This window comes from Thunnus albacares, chromosome 9 (genome assembly GCF_914725855.1).
Source record: "Thunnus albacares chromosome 9, fThuAlb1.1, whole genome shotgun sequence".
Lineage (NCBI taxonomy): Eukaryota > Metazoa > Chordata > Actinopteri > Scombriformes > Scombridae > Thunnus > Thunnus albacares.
The window spans coordinates 22630017-22649218 of NC_058114.1; the positions used below are offsets into that span (position 1 = coordinate 22630017).

A 19202-nucleotide genomic window follows, 5' to 3' on the forward strand; every position below is an offset into this window, starting at 1 on the left:
CCTCTAGTGGGAGAAATACTAATATTTTCACTGCTCAAAAAAAACCCCATCCCTTTCTTTCCTTCTCGTTCATTCTGTCGAGCATATTTTTCACCCAAGTAAACATCCAGTGCTGTCTGTCTCTCAATGTCTCACTTCCTATCTGTGCTATCCCTTCCTCTTCCATTGCTGCAGAGTGCGATGGGATCACAGCTGTGGAATATGGTTGTCAACAGGACTCTGTCTTCCCCTGACTGTGAGAGGATAGGGACCCCCACTCACACATAGAAAAATGTGTTGCTTTCCTGTGTGTGTGTGTGTGTATGTGTATAAGTACACGAGCAGACGTGTGTTCATGCATGTGCATGTGTGTCTTTATGCTGCGGTGGGGCTGTGCCACTTCCCACAGAAAGAAAACACATGAGAACATTACCGCCTCTCTCTCTCTCTGCCACTGCACTTCTCCCCAGCCTCTCTCACCCCCTCCCCTTCTCTTCTTCTGGTTCTTAAAGGTACATGGACAAAGTAATTGGGCAGAGAGGAGGAAGACAATTATCATAAGCGGGCATTCAGACTGAAAACAACCCTGCATCAAAACAAAGCAGGGGGCTGCGTTGGTGGGGGCGTGTTGCTTCAGATACCAGTGAGAAATGAAATACGATCCAGGAAGTCAAAATCTGTGAATTTGAAGGCCTCTCAGGTGGCAAAATGCTGCACTACTTTATCTTTAAATGCGACGATTGCAGGGCAAACAGCAGGAATTTACTTTGTAACATGAAGCTTTATTCACATTACAAAGTAATCCATCAGATGACGTCACATTGCACAACAGTAAATATTGAGTCTGAGTCAATCTTTTTGCCAAATGACTACGTATTTTGCTGGACCACAATATTTGTTGCTCTCAGCACCTCAACAGACCATGTTAAAATTTGTTTTCAAGCAACACAACTTATAAGCAGGGGCTCATTTCACAAAAGTGACGTGCGAGTATGCTTACACGCAGATTCCAAATGGTGCCAGTGCCCCGTTTCTCAAATCATTATCTCTCACAAACTGCAGATACATGTCAACACGACAGAATCACGTCAAAATTACTACAAAAGGAAATAATCTCATGTTGGAGGTTTCAATTTGCATGTTGCAGATTAGGTGAATGGATTCACTATTCTGTATTCATTGTTCTATGATGTAAGAAAAGGCCTCTACACACTGTGCATTAACAGCAATCTTAAAATAGGTCTGATAAAATCTGTGTCATTATGAATTTTGAGTCATGTCAGATTGTGTGATGGATGCCTGGTGAATTGTGGTGCTACAATATGCAAGCAGAATCATGTCAGTAATCCTGCAATACCGTCATATGTTGTACGTCATACATACTTTATTCAGAAATGGTGCTTACAGTGTTGTGTTGGCATCTATATTTTGTGTCATTTCATGTCGTATTCCTGTTGGTTTATTTGTAGTAGTGGGTCGTAAAGATACATTGTAAAATGTAAGGTAAGGAAAGGTACATTGTAAAGATTTGTTCATAAATTTCGGACACTGTCAGACTCAAGCTGCCTTTGGTCGTCAAAGCCCTAAATCCTGTGTGGATGGATGTGTCTTTTAGGCTGACGACCAAAGATTCTACCATATATCTGTCACTTTTTGTCTGCAACAGCCCAGTATCACCCATATATGGGCCTTAAGGCTGTGTCCATACAGACATAGCAGCATGTGGATGAACACACCACCCTCATTCATTTCAGTAAGGTCATTACATTAGAGCTCCGGTAAAAAAGTTGAAATGGGCTAAACATTTTTGGCATTCCAATACACTATGTTGGCCAAATAAATACTTGCAAGTGCAAATCCAGGTACAATAGTTTGTAACAGTGAGGGGGTCATTCTTCTGTTTATCTGGTGATTGTCGCGATGGCTGATAAAAGGATTGTCAATGTGATAACTTGTGATAATTCGATAACTGATTTGGCGTTTGTTGAGCCTTTAAACTCATGGATTAGTCACTCACACTGGCCTTCCTGGATCATATTTTATTGTCTCACTGTTACTTGAAACTACACACCACAACCAATGTGGCCTTTTGTGGCTGTTTTCAGTCTGGTAAAGCCTCATCTTCCCTGGGTTAAGGTTAGATTGATGGCAAGGTCGTTTTAGCTGCTGGTAAATCTGAAGTTATGGTGTATACAGGTTAAAAAGAAAAAAAAAGAAAATGTAACACAGATGTGTTCCAGACATTTCAGCTTTTTTGTTGTCAAATGCAATAAGCTGAATAGTGTTTTCAGAGTTTGCAACGACTTTGAACACTTTTACAAGGCTGCCTAGAAAGATATATGAGATGGATTTTATTATTATTTCTTTCAAGTGCAACCTGTATCTGCAGAGGAGGCGCAAAAATGCAACGAGTGCCAAAGCTTTCTTTCTTTGTCTCTAATTATGGGAGCACTGAAGAGCACAGAGTCTTTCTTCATCACAGCAGAGGCCCACAGTAGCCGCTGGGTGTCAGATGGATGAAGTGGAGCGAAGGGGGTGGTGGGGAGGGTGCCGGGCGGTTGGGAATGGCACAGACGAACTTGGTGACCAAGTGGAATGATGCAAATCAAAACAGACAAACAGACAGGAAGGCAGGCGGACAGACATAACAGCTGGTAGGTAGGCACACAGTCAGACAGAGCAGCAGACAGACAGGTTCATATTTGGGATAACAGAGCGCTTCAAGTTATGTAAGCAAAGCTTCAAAAATCTTTCAACAGAAGTAGATGTTTTTCCAAGCTAGGCTGTGCGGATGGATTTTTTAGTGTTGTATACAATTTCCTTTCATGCTCAGTGTTTTGTGTGGTCTTTGCTGGTTTGCTGGGTTTAATTCAGACTGACAGAAGAGTTGAATGCATGTTAGGTATTAACAATGGCTGAACGATTTATATATTGATCTCTGTGCAGTTTCCTGTGTAAATTTCATGCTTACACGTAAAAATGATTTTGCCATATGAGCCCGGCCCCCCATTGTCCTCTGCTATCTCTCTGTTACATGCACACACTCGTAGATTTCCTCCAACTTGTTGAGGACTTTGACCCAGTCGGTGACATAAAGAGGGCAAAGAGGTATTTGAGTCGAACCAGCTCCCTTCAGGAATCCTGTTCTCTATAATGCCTTTAAAAGTGCCATTTCTCTTCTTTAAGTCAAGATGTCAAGGAGGAGGAGAGGAGAGATGGACCGAGTGTGAAGGGAAGAGAAGAGGCGGATCGAGGGGCCACTGTGAGTCAAGGCTGACTCATAGGGACTGCAGGGCGGAGGTTTCACTGCTGCCTTGTGTTTGGTTGTTTTGGGGTTGTGTGTTTCTCTTTTTATTGGCCCTAGAGAAGCTCCTCTACCACACATACACACATATACAAACATAACCTACACACACACACACACACATACAGGATCTGGGGACGCCTCATGAGGCAGGTGCCGAGGAATGGGCTGAGAAAGGCATCCATTCACTCGGCACTGAATTATTCAACCTGTGATTAATTATAATTTGGCCTCACAAAGGCAGGGGCTGGGGGAATTCCTCTGTTGGTCTGGACTGCAACTTATTGTGTTTTTCCTTCCCGTGCAGGCTGATGTCGGGGCGGAGCAGAGACCTAACAGGGGTACTGGATGCCTGTTTGTCTAACGTGGACCCTCACTGCCGGAGCTGTTGCATAACATGAAGGTTTTAATGGGTAGAAGTGTGCTCTGCAGACTGGAGCACAGAAATGAGGACTTTACACAGATTTCAGGGTAAAGAACGTCAGTGAGGCTAGAGATGGCTTAGTGGTTCCTGGCTTTGCAACTACATTGTTTGCCTGAGTGAGTAGAAGGCCACCCAAAAGAGAAAAAAAGAAAAAAAAATGAAAAGACAGCACTAGTTTACTTCTAGGTTACTCCCAAAATTGATACAGGTTGCCCAAATAGTGATATGTAATCTTGGCTTTCTCTCATACATGTTTCACATTCATTCCTTTGTTATGCTGACCTAGTGTAAATAAACGCCTGTGAAAGATATATTTCTGCAAGGTGTGGTCTCTATTACTTGAAATTAGATTCTTTTACAGTTATTATATCATCACTATTATTCATTTTGACCTTTGACGTCAAACATGTATTACTTAATCGGATGGACTGACTGTTTTTTACCTTTTACCTCAAGCATATTGTGTGACGCCAGTCTGGAAAATTATCCTTTATTTCTTGGTCAGTTATCTTGACAAAGGTACTTACCCTGATGTCATGTTCAAAAAAAATAAATGTTTCAGCACACTTAATATTTTCCAAAAGAAGTTAGTTGCCGGAAAAGGTGCGGTCAAATCTTCAGTGAAACAATAACTGATAAAATAACTGAAGCTTTTCAAAACATGTGATGACCAGGACCTAAGTTGATGTGTGTTTACCAGAAAACTCATGCTGATTTTATGTTTTTAACAATCAACATCCAAATAAGACCTATTGCCCGACTCACGCAATACATTTGCTTCCATGTTTCAAATGTAACAATTCACATTGACTCCCAGACATACGCATCACTACAGCCCCCCCAACCGTGCATGCCTTTTTCCACGCTTAATGTTTTTTGCATTGCTGCGATTAGTGAAGTGTAATCTCAATAGGCAACTGTTAAAATCACACAAAACTCCTGTTGTTTGTATGTTGTGAACTTATTAATGGTAATGATTGGAAAAGCACCCTGGGTCACAATGGCATAATGAATAAAATGAGTGAATCAGTAAATAAAAGCAGTGCTATTTTCTTCCTGCATAATCCTCATGGAGCCAACTTAATTGGACTGAACAGAGGCTGGATGGACGCTTCAGTCGTTCTTACGTGCCACTCACATCTCACCTTTGATGTGGATTCCCAGTCTAAAGCCTCACTAGTGGGTCTGTAAAGCTTTAAGCTAAAAGCTAATGTCACAATATTACCATGCTCACAATGACTACACTAATACGCTGATGTTTAGCAGGTATAATGTTCAACATCGTAGCTTTGCATGTTAGCATACACACATTTACTAAGTAGCACTAAACACACAGTACAGCGTCATTAGTTTTGCAGGTTTTTGGTTATAAACCAAATACTCGATGATGGCAATTGATGGAAAGTTAAGAATCACCAAAGTTATCACAATTCCTCGTGAGTGAACATGAACCTGTCATCAAATTTCATGAAACTCTATCCAATACTACTCTACTCTGTCTATCTCTTTTTCATGTTTTATTGTTTTATGATGTTGAATCCCATTTAACTTTTTGCTTTTTAATACTTACAATTGTTAAGTACAAATAAAGAGCACAAATATCATTTATAGTTACCTTTTAATTCTCTGTATACTTCAGATCTGATTCCTGCCATGTGTCTCTTACTCTCTCATACACTGATATCTGTGAGCAGTAAACTACCCTGATAAGTCAGCCTGCTATAGGATATTAAAAGTTAAAGAGCACATTGTGCCTTTAGGCCTGACTGACAAATACCACATACATGTCTTACTTTAAGGATCTAGAAGCTAATCATAGATGCTATTATACAGAGCTGGTCACATTCGGTGATATGGAACAACCAGTGTCACCTCCCTACAGCTGCTTTGTAATTGGAGTCGGAGGTGTAAGAGTGCCAGGGAAAGTGGGTTGCCGTCAGGTCATTGGGGTGTCAGAGTTGGAATGAATAATAATAACCAATCCCCTTTTAGCTAACAAGAAATCAGCTTAAGATCTCATCAAGACTGTGGCCTTGTGCAAAATGTGAAACGTACAGTGGAAGCTGTGCTCCGACTGTGGGGCGATCTCTCTCTATGCAGAACAACGAGTACGACTTGGCACAGGAGACTGCTGCTTAAGCCTCCCTTGTGATAACTTAGAACGCCCTTGATTAACTCATCGCTTCTGGATTCATATCCTACCCGTTCATTTTTGATTTTTTAATCATCGGAATAACAAAAGATCATGTTTCCTTTGCTGCTCGGAAAGCAGTTTCGGTGAAGTAAACCTCAGAGCTGCTTGTGTTTTATTCTGACCAGAACACAACAATGATTACTTCTTGGTTTGAGTTAAATAATAGTGAATAAAAAGGTGCAGAAACTATGACCTCAGTCAGTGATTATTATCAGGCAAACACCCACCAGTGTAAGTAAAAATCAATAAGGGCTTTTTTCTTTTAAAGGCTCAATACTCATACCAGTTTGACAATATGATGTATATTGTAAACATTTCCCAACTCGTTATAAACGTCTGCTCCTTTCACAGTAAGTATAGGTCAAGAACTGGTGAAAAAGTGTTTACCTGTGTCCAGTGACCTGTATAGATGACCCACAGCAAGATCAGCGTCTGAGCCAAGTGTGTAATATGGGTTGCTTGATAAAGAGGTTTGATGGGACGAGTGATAACAGGCTGACCACTGAGTAGAAAACAATGTGTCGCACCACCTGACCCTGTTACAATCCCATATGTCTTGTGGAAGGTTTCTTGATGCAGGGATATCATGGGTCATCAGGCCTGGTTTCAAAGGCTCCAACACAGATTGTCCGTGTGTTGGGAAATGAAGGGTTGGTTGCCAAATCGATCTTCATACCAAACTAAATGGAATCTAGTGTTATGAGAAGCTAAATTCACAAGCAGTGATACACAGTGAGCTGTTCTGATATTTAAAACTAATGGGTGTGGTGAGATGAGGAACCCCATGATGAAAAAGCGTGCCAGAATAAATCTCCATGATGTGAAACACAGTGCTGTTGCATTACCAGTTAGCAGAGAGGCTGTGTTCAAATTTGTTAAATTTAAAATCAATCATGATGAAATATTGTTGCTGTGGCTACTTGCAGTCTATAACCGTGAAGACACACTCAATGCAGCATGACGCGAAGTTAGCCTCTTCATTTTCTATTGGGACATGAATAAATCACTTTGCAAGGACTTGTGGGATTCCGGGTGACGCAGGACTGACCAGCGGCACGAAAAAAGGGATGGGTCAATAGTTGAAAATGTTTAAAGTGTCCCTCCACTCAAAAATGTGTATTTCTTATTGTCATCTGACTGACACTAGAAGGCTGTTTTCACATGAATCTGCTGAGGGGGGAACGTTTCTCTGTACTCACCAAACCTCTGAGTTTGACGGGGGGGGGCCTATGAGCAAGATTTATGACATCACAATGAGTTTGGAGCCAATGGTGGCCCAGTATGCAAGTTACAGAAGTGTGATGTTGAAAATGTAAGTCTTCAGTGCACATACGCTGAGAAAGGACTTAACAGTGAAGTAAGAGACATCTTGTACAAAATATTTGCATATATATAGATTCCTAATTTTTAACGAGGAGAAAGGAGTAGATGTTTTATGAATTTTTAATTAGTTAACAGAGCTTTTTTGTGGAAAACACATACAAATACAAATTATCATTCCAAACAGAGTATTTTTTTTCTATATCTTAAAACTTGTCTGGAGTGGATTTTAAAGCAAATGAGGGCAAAAACCTTGGCTAACATCTGGGTACATTGGCTGTTTGGAGCTAAGAAACGATCTGCCAGACACGAACGTTAATATTGGCGGATTCTGCAAATTAATGCTATGTTTGATTGATGTGACCATGTTTTTGAAATTCTTTCTACAAGGTTTTGACAGAAAATGTGGATAAGGCAAATATGCTACGGTAAACTTAAACTTATGGTTACAATGAAAAAATCATGATTACGGCGAAGAAAAAAACAAATTTTCATTGCAGGAATTCTAGTCTCCCGAATTAAAGCTGGACACAACGTCCTTTCACCACTACAACCTTCACACCTTTACCTTTTAGCTAGCTATGTAAAGGGTTACATTACTTCCTGTGCCGGCACTGAGCATTGCCACTGGACATGAATCATAAAGTGTGGAATCATCCAATATTAACCATAGTCTGTATATAGCGAGGTGTGACATCACCCATTGGTTTGTGTTGTAGCCTATTTGAAGACCAGAGTTGCGGCTTACGGTCAGCGGCATCTTTTCTGTTTGGAGCCAGGATGTTCTAAATAAGGAGTGCGGGGAGTTGTCTTTCTTGCTCTGGAAACACGCCCCACTACCTCTGACTGAACCAAACACTAGCTTACTGGAAACACCGAGTGGCGCAGACTTGGGCTGATGTTAGCTACTTTAGCTAAATCATGCTAACAGGGCAGTTATCATAGTGCTTAAACTTACTGAAATAGCCTATTGCAACAATAATCCAACTCAGTGCCAAATGAGCTGTGATTGACGAACTGTCAATCACAGCTGTCAATCAACGCCCACTATAAGTCTTCAAATCTTGTGAATCAAATGACCACCAGCACACTTATTAGAGGGCCTGAATTTAGCAATTGAGACCATAATGACTAGCTAAAAAGAGAGAGAAATAGAGAATGTGAGTCATGAGAGTCAACTAGAGCCAGGGATTTTTTGGAGCCAGCATCTAGCCGCCATCAGTGGGATATGGCACTTTAAGGTACTTCTATATTGGCTTCATTCTCAAGCTGTGGTAGCCACCGCTTGATTAACGTAACTCCTGGGACACTGGGCTGAAAGCACTCCAGCGGTCAAATTTGCATTAATAATATGAGGAGAAAATTTACTTTGAAAACATCATTAGAGGTATCCTTTTATAGTTCACCTGCCAGCTGATTAATATTTCCTATGGTCAAATTATACCAAAAAATAATTGGACGATTGACATAAAATAACAGTTTCCTGAGCTTATAAAGGGCCATAAATATTTTGTGATCATGTCAAACAACACCTTACTTCAAGAACACATCACACTGTAACAAAACATGGGAAATAATTACTTCCATAGTTAACAATCTGTGCAAACAGTCTGAAAATGTGTGTAGTGTCCTCATTAGTGTGAGTGAAATTCCTAAAATCCAATTGGAGTCAAACCTCTGGAATGTCTTGTGGGGAAAGAAACATGAACAACTACTGCCAGCCTCCCAAAAGGAGCTTGGCTCGAACACCAGAGCCTATACCCGGCAGGCCTTTCCCCCATCTTCTCCCCCCTCCATCCCCCCCCCCCCCCCCTTTCTCTCCTCATGTTTCTGAGGTCAGTAAACAAGAAGTGTGTGTTTCCCTTTAAGGAGCCCCCACCGCTTGCACAGCGGAGGGAGGAGGAGCAGGCCTGCGGAACAGCGGCTGAGGAGGGAAAAAAATCCAACAGAGGACGGTTTCAAGTCCCCCCAATAGAAACTGTGCCTGATTTGTGGCCAATGTTGGAGATGTAAAAAAAAAAAAAAAAAAAAAAAAAAAAAGAGAGAGAGAGAGAGAGAGAGAGAAAGAGAGGGAGGGAGAGGAGAGAGAAGGAGGAGGGAGGTGGGGGGAGGAGGAGGAGGAGGAGGAGGAGGAGAAGGGGGAGGGGGGGGGAGGAAAAACACTAAAGGGGTAGCTATGGAGATGGAGCGTTTTCCTGGCTGCTTTCTTTGACAGGTGTTGAGTGGGGCAAAAGTCTTAAAACAGAATCCAGCATGTACGCCAAAGGTAAAGGAGCTGTCGTCCCTTCCGATAGCCAAGCGAGAGAAAAGTAAGTGAATTATGCGCTTATATCTAAGAGTTTACCTGCTTATCATACAGGCGAAGGGGGGCAGAGGAGGGGAGTCCAACTTTCTAAACTAGGTAGCCTACTGTAATTTAAAAGGAGCGTACTGTACTAAAGTGCGCTCCTCCGTGCGCCCCCCTCCCCTCCCCTCCCCTCCGACCACCTTAGAGGTGCGCCTCTTAAACTTTTAAGATTTTTTATTTTTTTTTTTAACCCTCTTGTTTTGCACTTATGCACAGGATATTAAGTAATATTGTGTGTTTGTGCATGGCGCGCACGCTTCTCCCTAGTAAGTTCAACCTTTCTGTGTGAGAGAGAGCAATGCATTTATTTTAATGATGCATTGTTGTTGGGGACTGCGCGCTTCTGCAGCACTGAAGCGCATTTTCATTTCATTTCGTGGTGAAACATGTTTTTGGATGAGGGGGGTTTATATGTGTGCTCGTCTCCCTCTGCACCGCTCGGTCGTCTCTGGTGAAGTTTAGGAGAAGAGGCAGCCGGATGGTTGAATTATTTTGTGTGGGGTTTATTTAGAAGGAGAAACGGGCAGCTTGATCGGGATGTTTGCTGTTTTATTTTGAGGTGAAAACGCCGGGTGCAATATTTTTTAAAAAAACAAACAAACAAAAACCTGGCGATGATGAAGGGAAAAGTTTTGTCCCATTCAGCAGTCATACAGCGGTGGTAAACTTTTTAGCATCCACTCACATGAAGGAGAATCAGTCATGCTGCCACGAATTGAGCTGTATTATTATAAAAGAAGAGCTTTATTGATGGATGTGTGATCAGCACGTGATTCTTTTTGGTTATTATGTCTGGAAATGTTGCAAAAATCCCTGTGGTGTGGTTTTTAAAAGACAATGCAGTTACATCATGTTTTTTGGGGGGGGGGGGGGGGCTAGATTTTATGTTAGTGTTTAATTTTCTTCCTTTCGTTTTTTTTTTTTTAAAAAAAGCACATTTGTCAGTGCATGCATCCATACTTTTGAATTAAGCTAATGCAACTTTTAGACTAAAGCCTGCACTGCTCCTCATGCCTGTTCTTACAATCAATGCTGTCTCGAATATTTCTGTATGGGACCATCGAAAGAGTTGGACCCTCTTTGCATCACAGCACTTTTGATCAGTGCGATCTTTTATCATCATTAGCTATTTTTAAGCACTAAACAGTCCGAGGTTACAGGCGTGAGCAGGGATCCCCGCTGAGCTGCAATTGTAATCTAAAAACACTGTCAGGTCCTGAGAGGCTGTGCTGCTACACAGAACCTCAAACATCTGCAATAGAAACAGAATTTCTTTAGAGACTCTCTTGTAATTTTTGATGCGTTGCCTTGTCATATTGGATTGACTAGCTTTTGATGAGCTTTCTAGAGATGTGGCTTGCTTATGTGCTTAGTGTAAGCTTCCTTGAATGCGACTTTGTGCATGTCCAGTGCCACAAGCGTTTAATTTTGCTCTGAATTCACGTCACTTTATCGGAATATTGAGTAGCTCTGTGTGTGTTTGTGTCTGTGTGGAGTCGGAGGAGTGAATCCCTAAATGAAAACAGTCCCATGTGGCTTCATGAACAGCAGGCAGAGTGACCTTTGAACCAGCATATGATGCTTTAATGTTGCATATGAACCATCAGCAGATGCTATGCTGCTTTTACACCTGTTTGTGTGCCTCTGTTTTATTTATCTGCAATAGATTGATTCAAGGATGATTAAAATACTGTTTCCGTGCAGTTTTTAGTTGCACTTGCTTGTTCAAGCAGTGTAGATTATGTTCCATGTGTTATTGGGAGTGAAATCAGTGCAGAGGCAGCATGTATTTCAAATGATAGTGTAGGAGGAGGATTAATAATTTAACTCATAAGAAATACAAGTCTTTTGAGAACTGGAAATGATGAATACTTCTGTGTAAAGGCTGCTTGTGAATAACAAAATGACTGGATTTGTTTTATTTTAGTGTTTATATGCATTTATTTTTCACTCCCCATACATCAGAAACTCCACAGTAAATATATTCTTTAAATTTTTGTATATATTTATTTTATTGTGTGTGTGTGTGTGTGTGTGTGTGTGTGTGTGTGTGCGTCACAGGCCTATAGGTATTGTCCAGACATAATGGACAATGCTTGCCCTCTCCCCTCACCTGTCTTGTCACCCTAACCTGCCCCGCAGGGCCAACACATGTTTCCTTGTAAATGTGGAGCTCACAACAGCTGCCTCAATGCAGCGCTGAATTAGACTCATATTCATATTTACATATTCATATGAGTCTTTACATATTCAGATATTGAAAAGAGGGCACCCCGGATGGACTTGTATCTGATTAAGGCAGACTCAGTGTGACATCACAGCTGCAGTTCAGAGGATTGATTTCCGAGTCATACGTACATTTATGGAAATAGATAAACTCCAAACTTAATAAATACACACTTGAGCTGCTTCTGTAAATCAGCTCTAATCAAATAAATGAATGGTTATTCTCCCTCTGTTATACAAAATAGCTTTTGTATGTGTGCCAGTCTTTTTAATTTAAACTCTGACACTAAACTGAAGTTAGATGGAGAGCATGAAACTTGTTGATTGTTGAGACTAAAGATAAATGCAATTTGTCCACAGTGGTGTTTTCCTTGCACAGTTGAAAGCAGTCAGACAACACAAGGGTTTCGGCAGGACGTGAGTTACTCTGAAGCCGTTAGAGCTACAACGGAAGAAAGTTGCAGAGGAGAATATTTATTGATGCGAGTATTTAGATTTCTCATGTGGTTGCAATAACTCGTTGTCTCATTAAAATTCCCTGAATTTTTCCTGTACGTATTTACACATATTTCAGAGAGGGGGACGCGTATTTTTCTAACACCACACTTATTTGTTTTTGTTGGCAACATGGTGTCATTTTGAGTGACGGCCAGCAGCTGAAGCTGTTGAATAAAAAGTATGGATTAACAAAACTTGGGAAGATATGGAACAGCCAAGAGAAACATAATCATAATCATTTTTTACACCACTGTCTCTTTTAATTTCAAGCAACAAGTGAATTATCTTAACAGGCCTGTGAGGTTTGTCACAGTGTGTGCCATGCTGCAAGTGACCTGGTGTGTACAGGTGTGCAGCGGCAGGCTCTAAAAAGGTTAATAAGCAAAGCAAATGCTTCTCTATTGCATGGTTTGCTCCTCCTGTGTTTACATTGCTGAACACTTCAGTTATCAGCCACTTGAATAGGATACAGTAGTTCTCAGGTTTGGCATACAAAATGTTCCAGTATACAAGCTCAAGTGTGTTTGCGGCATTGTGCACAAAGCCGTGTGTGTACAGTGTGTGTGTGTGTGTTTTTTATGTCCCTTAAAGCCTTGAAACCAAGCCTTGAATCTAACCCGTTTGTTCAGAAATACAACATAAAACAAACACTCACACATACATTTCACACTTGGATTCCTCCACACAGCCAAGGCCTCGCCATACAAGTGGAATTCAGCTGCCAGGACTCACTGTCTTGAGATCACAGGTAGCAGGCACGAGGAGGAGTGAAGTGTTTTTTTTTTGTTGTTTTTGTTTTTTTTTTTTGGCCACCCTTGAGAAACATTATTGTGATCAGACATTCAGTAAAAAAGAAAGCACGCTAATAATAATAAAGGTAGAGGAAGAACTGGCGCCCTTGCGACCAAAGAAATTAATTACTCTCCACATGTTTTTTTTGGTGTTTTATTTAATTTAATTTGAACAGGGGTAATACAACAGCTTCAATATTAATGTGACCTTATTATTTAGTAACTGGAACCTCTTTGAAATGTGCACTGATGAATCAGACATCTTAATTAAAGGTGCCATGCACAAAAATATTTAATAGGTTGATCAAACTAACTCATTTTTTTAAAAGTATGCCCTTAGTTTCCAAAAGAATTCTGCTTGTTTTTTAATACTCTGCGTTTGTTTACAGGCATTTTTTTTGTGTGATTTGGAGTGTTTGGGAAAAGAACTTCAAGTGTAAAGTTAATCAGTTTGTTTTGAACATGGGTTTCTTTACATCCTCCACTCCTCCTCTGGCTCCTCCCACGTATTTACATGCAGTTTAATGGGGATCTTCAGGTTTGAATGCATGGTTTTGATTCTACACAGATGGCTCTGCCATCTGCATTTTAGCCTTTTGAAGGAAGCATAAAGAGCTGCGCACTAACATAGGCAGAAACACTGCACTAAAAGTAAAGAAACCCTTGATTTACCCTCGGCACCCTTTGGCTGACTGTGCTTTCATTCAGATATGTCAACAGTCAATTAATGCTGCCTTTCGTCAGCTGCTTTGGGTGCATCTGCACAAATTTGTTAGTTTTCTCACTTGAAATAAAGGAGACAGTATAAATATTGAGGCTACGTGCCTGAAGTTGTTAATCAGTTTGGCAACAGTGCACACAGACCTTAAGAGCGTGGGTATGTCTTTAATTAGCATAGAGAGAAAAGCAGCATGTATCTGAACAGAGGACAGGTCAATAAGACTTTATGTGTTCCTTAAACATAAAGTCTCTATTGACATAGAAAACAAATGACTCTTTCAAAAGTTTTGAATAATTTTCTTCTTGGTAAGTTAGTTAGGACTGTTGTCCTCACCGACTGCTGTGGGAGGAGGGTTTGGTGATAACAAAACTATGTCAGCTACGTCAATATAATCTCTCTCGCAAATCATTATAAATCTTTCTTCTCTGCCCTTTCTCCTGAGTTTTTGTAAGTGACAATCAAACTTTGGTGAAAATGAACAAGTTGTCAGACAGTAAAACTCTGAGGTTGGAGGACATTTGCAGGTGAGTGTGTCGATAGGTAACCTTAAAAGAGTGAACCCCGGCTGCTGGTAGAAGAGTGAGAGGACTATATTTATTTCTTTGTGTGTGTCTGTGCGCAGATGCATGTATGCGCCTGTGTGTGTGTGACAGTATGTGGATTAACCCATGGCTAGAGCCATGTGTGTTAACACACTTATTGACACTGATTTGTTTTGACAAAGGAACTGCCATAACAAAGCCAAGCAAATATAAACAGTGTGTGCAGTGGGAATAAGCTTTAGTGAAACAGCTTCACAGTATCACAGGTGTCTCAAACAAGCATTCAGTCTCTCATTAACCTTCAAGTGATACATCGCTACATTTGCTACCACACACTCAGATCTATACTGCTTTTATATGATGTTTATAAATATTTAATATTTAGTAAATAATATTTTGTGTTTTTATCCAGTTACCCTTTGTATTGCATTCAGTATGCCACTGAATACATAAATTATGCATCCTACGTCAGTATTCTTTTCTGAAAGATGTAGATTATATATGAAAACAGATGTGGTAGCAGGCCTGCTTAATCCTGCTCCATCACTTCCTCCATGCATACCTTACCTCACCGTGCCCCTGCTCTCGCTGTTGAATTATTGAAATGAAGACATGAAAGTTAATTTGCTAACTGTCGGTGCTTTAGCTGGCTAAACTCAGCTGAGATGCCCTTGTCTCTGGAGGCAATTGAAGGAAAGGGAATGCTGGATGGGGCAGCCTGGGGCTAAATGTCAGGTGTGTTTCCTGGGGACGAGACAGTGGGAGAAATCTCCTTGATGTGTGGACGTGGAGCAAAGAACTAGTTAGTCTGCATGAGGTGAGGTAGGTTAGAAAGGGAAAAAAAATCAGAAATGGTGGTGTAGATTTTCTTTTGTTTCTTCAACTCCACTCCCACCAAGATGCTATATGGTGCGAATGATCTTGTAGCTTAAGAGAGGGAGCGTGAGAAACAGATAACAGATGCACCGCTTGGCTTTATGGCTCATTTTAATGTTAACTCACACACCAGCTTTATATCATGAGCCTTGATATCGAGTCAAAGCACGGGTCAAACGTTATTCCTCCCGCTCAGACTGATCTCCTACTTCTCACCATATAATTTGCATCCACATACGTTGTTGTTAAATTTCATCTATGGACATCTTTAGCTGAGGAAGGAGAGAGAGAGAGAGAGAGAGAGAGAGAGAGAGAGAGAGAGAGAGAAAGAGAGAGAGAGAGAGAGAAAGAGAGAGAGAGAGTGAAATGTGAAGTAGAGGAAACGCGAGATGTGGAGTGGACTACTTGTGGTTTGTCTTGTAAGCATCTCATCTTTTATTCCTGAGTGACATGTGTAACTAGTGCCGAGTTCAGAGGGAATGAATTCAGTTTTACAGTATCCACAGAGGAAAAGTTGAGGCCCTGACCTTCAGTGTTCCTCTGACACAGCGCCCCTGTACAGTACCCCCACCCCCAACCCCATGTCTCCTTTATCTACCTGGCTTTCCTCGGGCTCTGCTCCATCAGCTCACAAAAAGTCTTCTCCTAAGCCAAGTTACATATACTGCTTCTGACAGAGTAACAAAAGGTGTCCCCTGAAGCCTGGATTGAATGAGTGTTTTTAAATAATGTATTAAAGTCGGGGCAGGTGCCCATCTCTAGGGCATAGAGACCCGGAGGTTATGCATGTAACCAATGTTCCCTGAGGGAGGGAAACGAGGTACAACACATCAGTATGGGGATTGCGTCCTCGCAAGACTAACCTGAAGAACCATTCTTAAAACGCCTGTCAAAGCCAATGAGAGTGTCGCAGGCAGGTGGAGTCCCGCCTTCCCCCGGGGCTACAAAAGACCCTGCACAGTCTCTGCTCCTCAATCGAAACTGCACTTCACCGAGCCAATAGGTGGTGAGGGGCTAACTTGTGTTGTACCTTGATTCCCTCCTCTAGGGAACATTGGTTATATGCAATACCTCCAATTCGTGTTTGGTCGGCACACAGGGTGCAATACATCAGTATGGGGATATGGCAACACACTAGCACACAGCTACATCACCTTCCTACTGAGAGCACAGACTGAATGACATCCTTGGCTGTCACATCCAGGCAGTAAAACGTCATGAATGTATTTGGAGAAGCCCATCTCGCACCGGTGCACACATCCTCCACTGAAATCTCTTTAAAAAGAGCCCAAGATGGGGCCATACCCCTGGTGGCGTGCATGTGCACACTACCAGGCATCTGTGCACCCTTGCAGGTATAAGCACGCAAGATGGCCTCTACTATCCAATGAGAAAGGTGTTGATTGGAAAGTGTCTTCTCTATAACTGGGTTAGCAAGACAGACAAAAAGCTGGTCAATTGTGCATATGTCCCACATTCGCTCAACATACACGTGCAACGCACACACTGGACATAGATTATGCAGACTCCCTTGCTTGGTTAATGCAGATGGGGGCGGTGAAACGGATGTCAGTTCATGCACTGTATGACATGAGGGATGTATATGGGATTAGAACGCAGTATCACCATAGAGCTGTCCAACGATACTGTAAACATGGAGGATGAACACAGAGCGCACGGATGTCTCCCACATGTTTCGCTGAGCACAGGGCCAATAAGAACGCTGTCTTATACAAAAGCATATCAATGCCCACAGACTGTAATAGCTCAAAAGGTGTTACACATGGTATCTAGAGCCTGAGCAAGGTCCCACTGGGGAATCATGATTTTGCGCATTGGCCTTTTATGCTGTACACCCTTCATGAAATGCATCACCAGAGGGTGGGAGCCAGGGGATTTTCCGTCAAATCCCACATGGCAGGCAGAGATAGCTGAGAGATAGATTTCAATAGTGCAAAAGGAAAGGCCTCTTTCCAATAATTTTTGGAGAAATGTCAAAATGTCCACCACAGAGCTTTGGAACTGAATAATATTCCTTTTGTGACACCAACACCGCCACTTGAGCATATATAACCCCTGCGTGGACACTGCTCTGGCACTGTTGTGTCAATAACATTAGCAGGTAACACCATCGCTGTCAGTTTCACCTTTCAGGGGCCAGGCCAACAGATCCCAGATTTCAGGGCATGGGTGCCAAATCTGGTCCTAGGCCTGCGACAGTAGGTCTCTGTGCACAGGAAGACAACACAGTCTCCCGTTCAGAAGAGAAATGATCTCTGCAAACCCTAGTTTGTTGGGCCAATACTGGGTGATCAGAATCATAGTTAATCTCCCTATGCGCACACACTCCAGTCTAGTCTGGATCAGTGCCACCGGAGGAAATGCGTATAGGAGTGTCTGAGGTCACTGAGGAGCCAGCACATCTAATCCGAGTGGTGCGCTCCCTTCCTGCAGCGAGAAGAACGCAAGACAATGCATGTCTTCTCTCGAGGCGAACAGAATGGTGGTGGCTCTGCCAAACTGACCCCATTCTGTTCCACTACATTGAGGTGCCGTCTCCACTCTCTTGCCAGTGAAAAACCCCTGGAGAGAAGGTCTGCCCTGCCGTTCAGTATTCCCGGGATGTGTCTTGCTCTGAGAGACAGGAGGTGAATGCTGCTGCATGACAGTAGGTTGTGAGACAGAGAGAGGAGAGGAAGAGAGCACGTCCCTCCCTGTTTGTTTATGTGCGCAATTACGCACATATTGCCACTGCGTAATAGAAATGCTCTCCTGACAGCAGACCCATACTGTAAAATTGTCTTTGTGAGAGATACACATCGTAGAGCTCCGACAGATTGATATGCCATGACCTCTCATCATCTGTCCAGGTCTCATTCACATGTGCATTCCTGCAGAGGCCTCCCCAGCCCCATTTGGATGCATCGGTGGTGACCAGAATGTGTGAGAGAACCTGGCCCAGAGGGTCTCCCTCGCTCAATACGCTGGATCTCTCCATGGGAGCAGAGCCCTTAGGCATGTTGTGTAACCACATCCTCTCCTCTCTCCGATGAGAGGAGAACACCTGTATGGCCTGAACCCAGCATTGGAATTTTCTCATCATCAGCGAGCCCAGATGCACCACTGGAATCATAGAGGACATCGGTCCCAGCAGGTGCTGGCACCGATGGAGACACACAATGTGATGTCCCTGGAACAGAGACAGACATCGGTTGAAAGCAGTCACTCACAGGGATGATAACCGGTTGTCTATAGAATCCAAATCTAGACTGAGAACAAATTTTCTGAGAGGGAGCTCTTTTTCTGGTTTATGACAAATCCCAGAGACTGTAGGTGAGTCACCAGCTGGGACGTGTGGGTATCAGCCTGATACGCCAAGTCCGACAGAATCAGAATATTGTCCAGGTCGTTGAGGGTTCGAATCCCTGGCCTCTGATCGGTGCCAGCACTGCTTCGAGGCATTTGGTGAAATTGCAAGGAGCGAGGGATAAGCCGAATAGCAGAACTTGGTATTTGTGTTTTGTGCTGTTGTAGGCAAAGCACAGAAACTGTCTGTGTCTTGGTGAAAATAGGTATCCTTTAGGTCCACCATAGTGAACCAGTCCCTCAGTTGAATCAACTGCATTACCTGGTGTAATGTCAGCATTTTTAACTTGAACTTTGAGATATTTGTTTAGTACCCTCAGGTCCAAAATAGGATGGAGACCTCCATCCTTTTTCGGTACCACACAAAGTTAACAGCTGTAAAATCCACCCTTGAGCTTCATTCATGAAGACCCTGCTTATAGCCTCATGTCTGCCGGGCATTCGTGGTACTGCAATGCCCCAAAGTTGGGGAAAACAGACAATTTGTGTCTCATTGCTGCAGAAGAAAATAATTTCCTGCGAGCCAAGTTAGCTGTGAGTGAGGAGGTGGAGCCGACCACAGGACTTAAAGGTGCTCTGCTGTCCGGTGGCACATGTCAATCTGCACAAGCCGG

The 19202-nt window shown here is 42.4% G+C and overlaps 1 protein-coding gene across 2 annotated transcripts in view; it reads left to right on the plus strand.

The window, feature by feature from the left end:
- The first annotated feature begins 9376 nt into the window (after positions 1-9376).
- ssbp4 (single stranded DNA binding protein 4) overlaps positions 9377-19202 on the plus strand; it is a 90399-nt gene continuing 80573 nt past the window's right edge. For both annotated transcript variants that reach the window (XM_044361605.1, XM_044361604.1), the window contains exon 1: positions 9377-9530. In XM_044361605.1, coding sequence (XP_044217540.1) covers positions 9475-9530 — 56 coding nt within the window. In that variant the 5' untranslated portion in view covers positions 9377-9474. The remainder of the gene's footprint in view (positions 9531-19202) is intronic.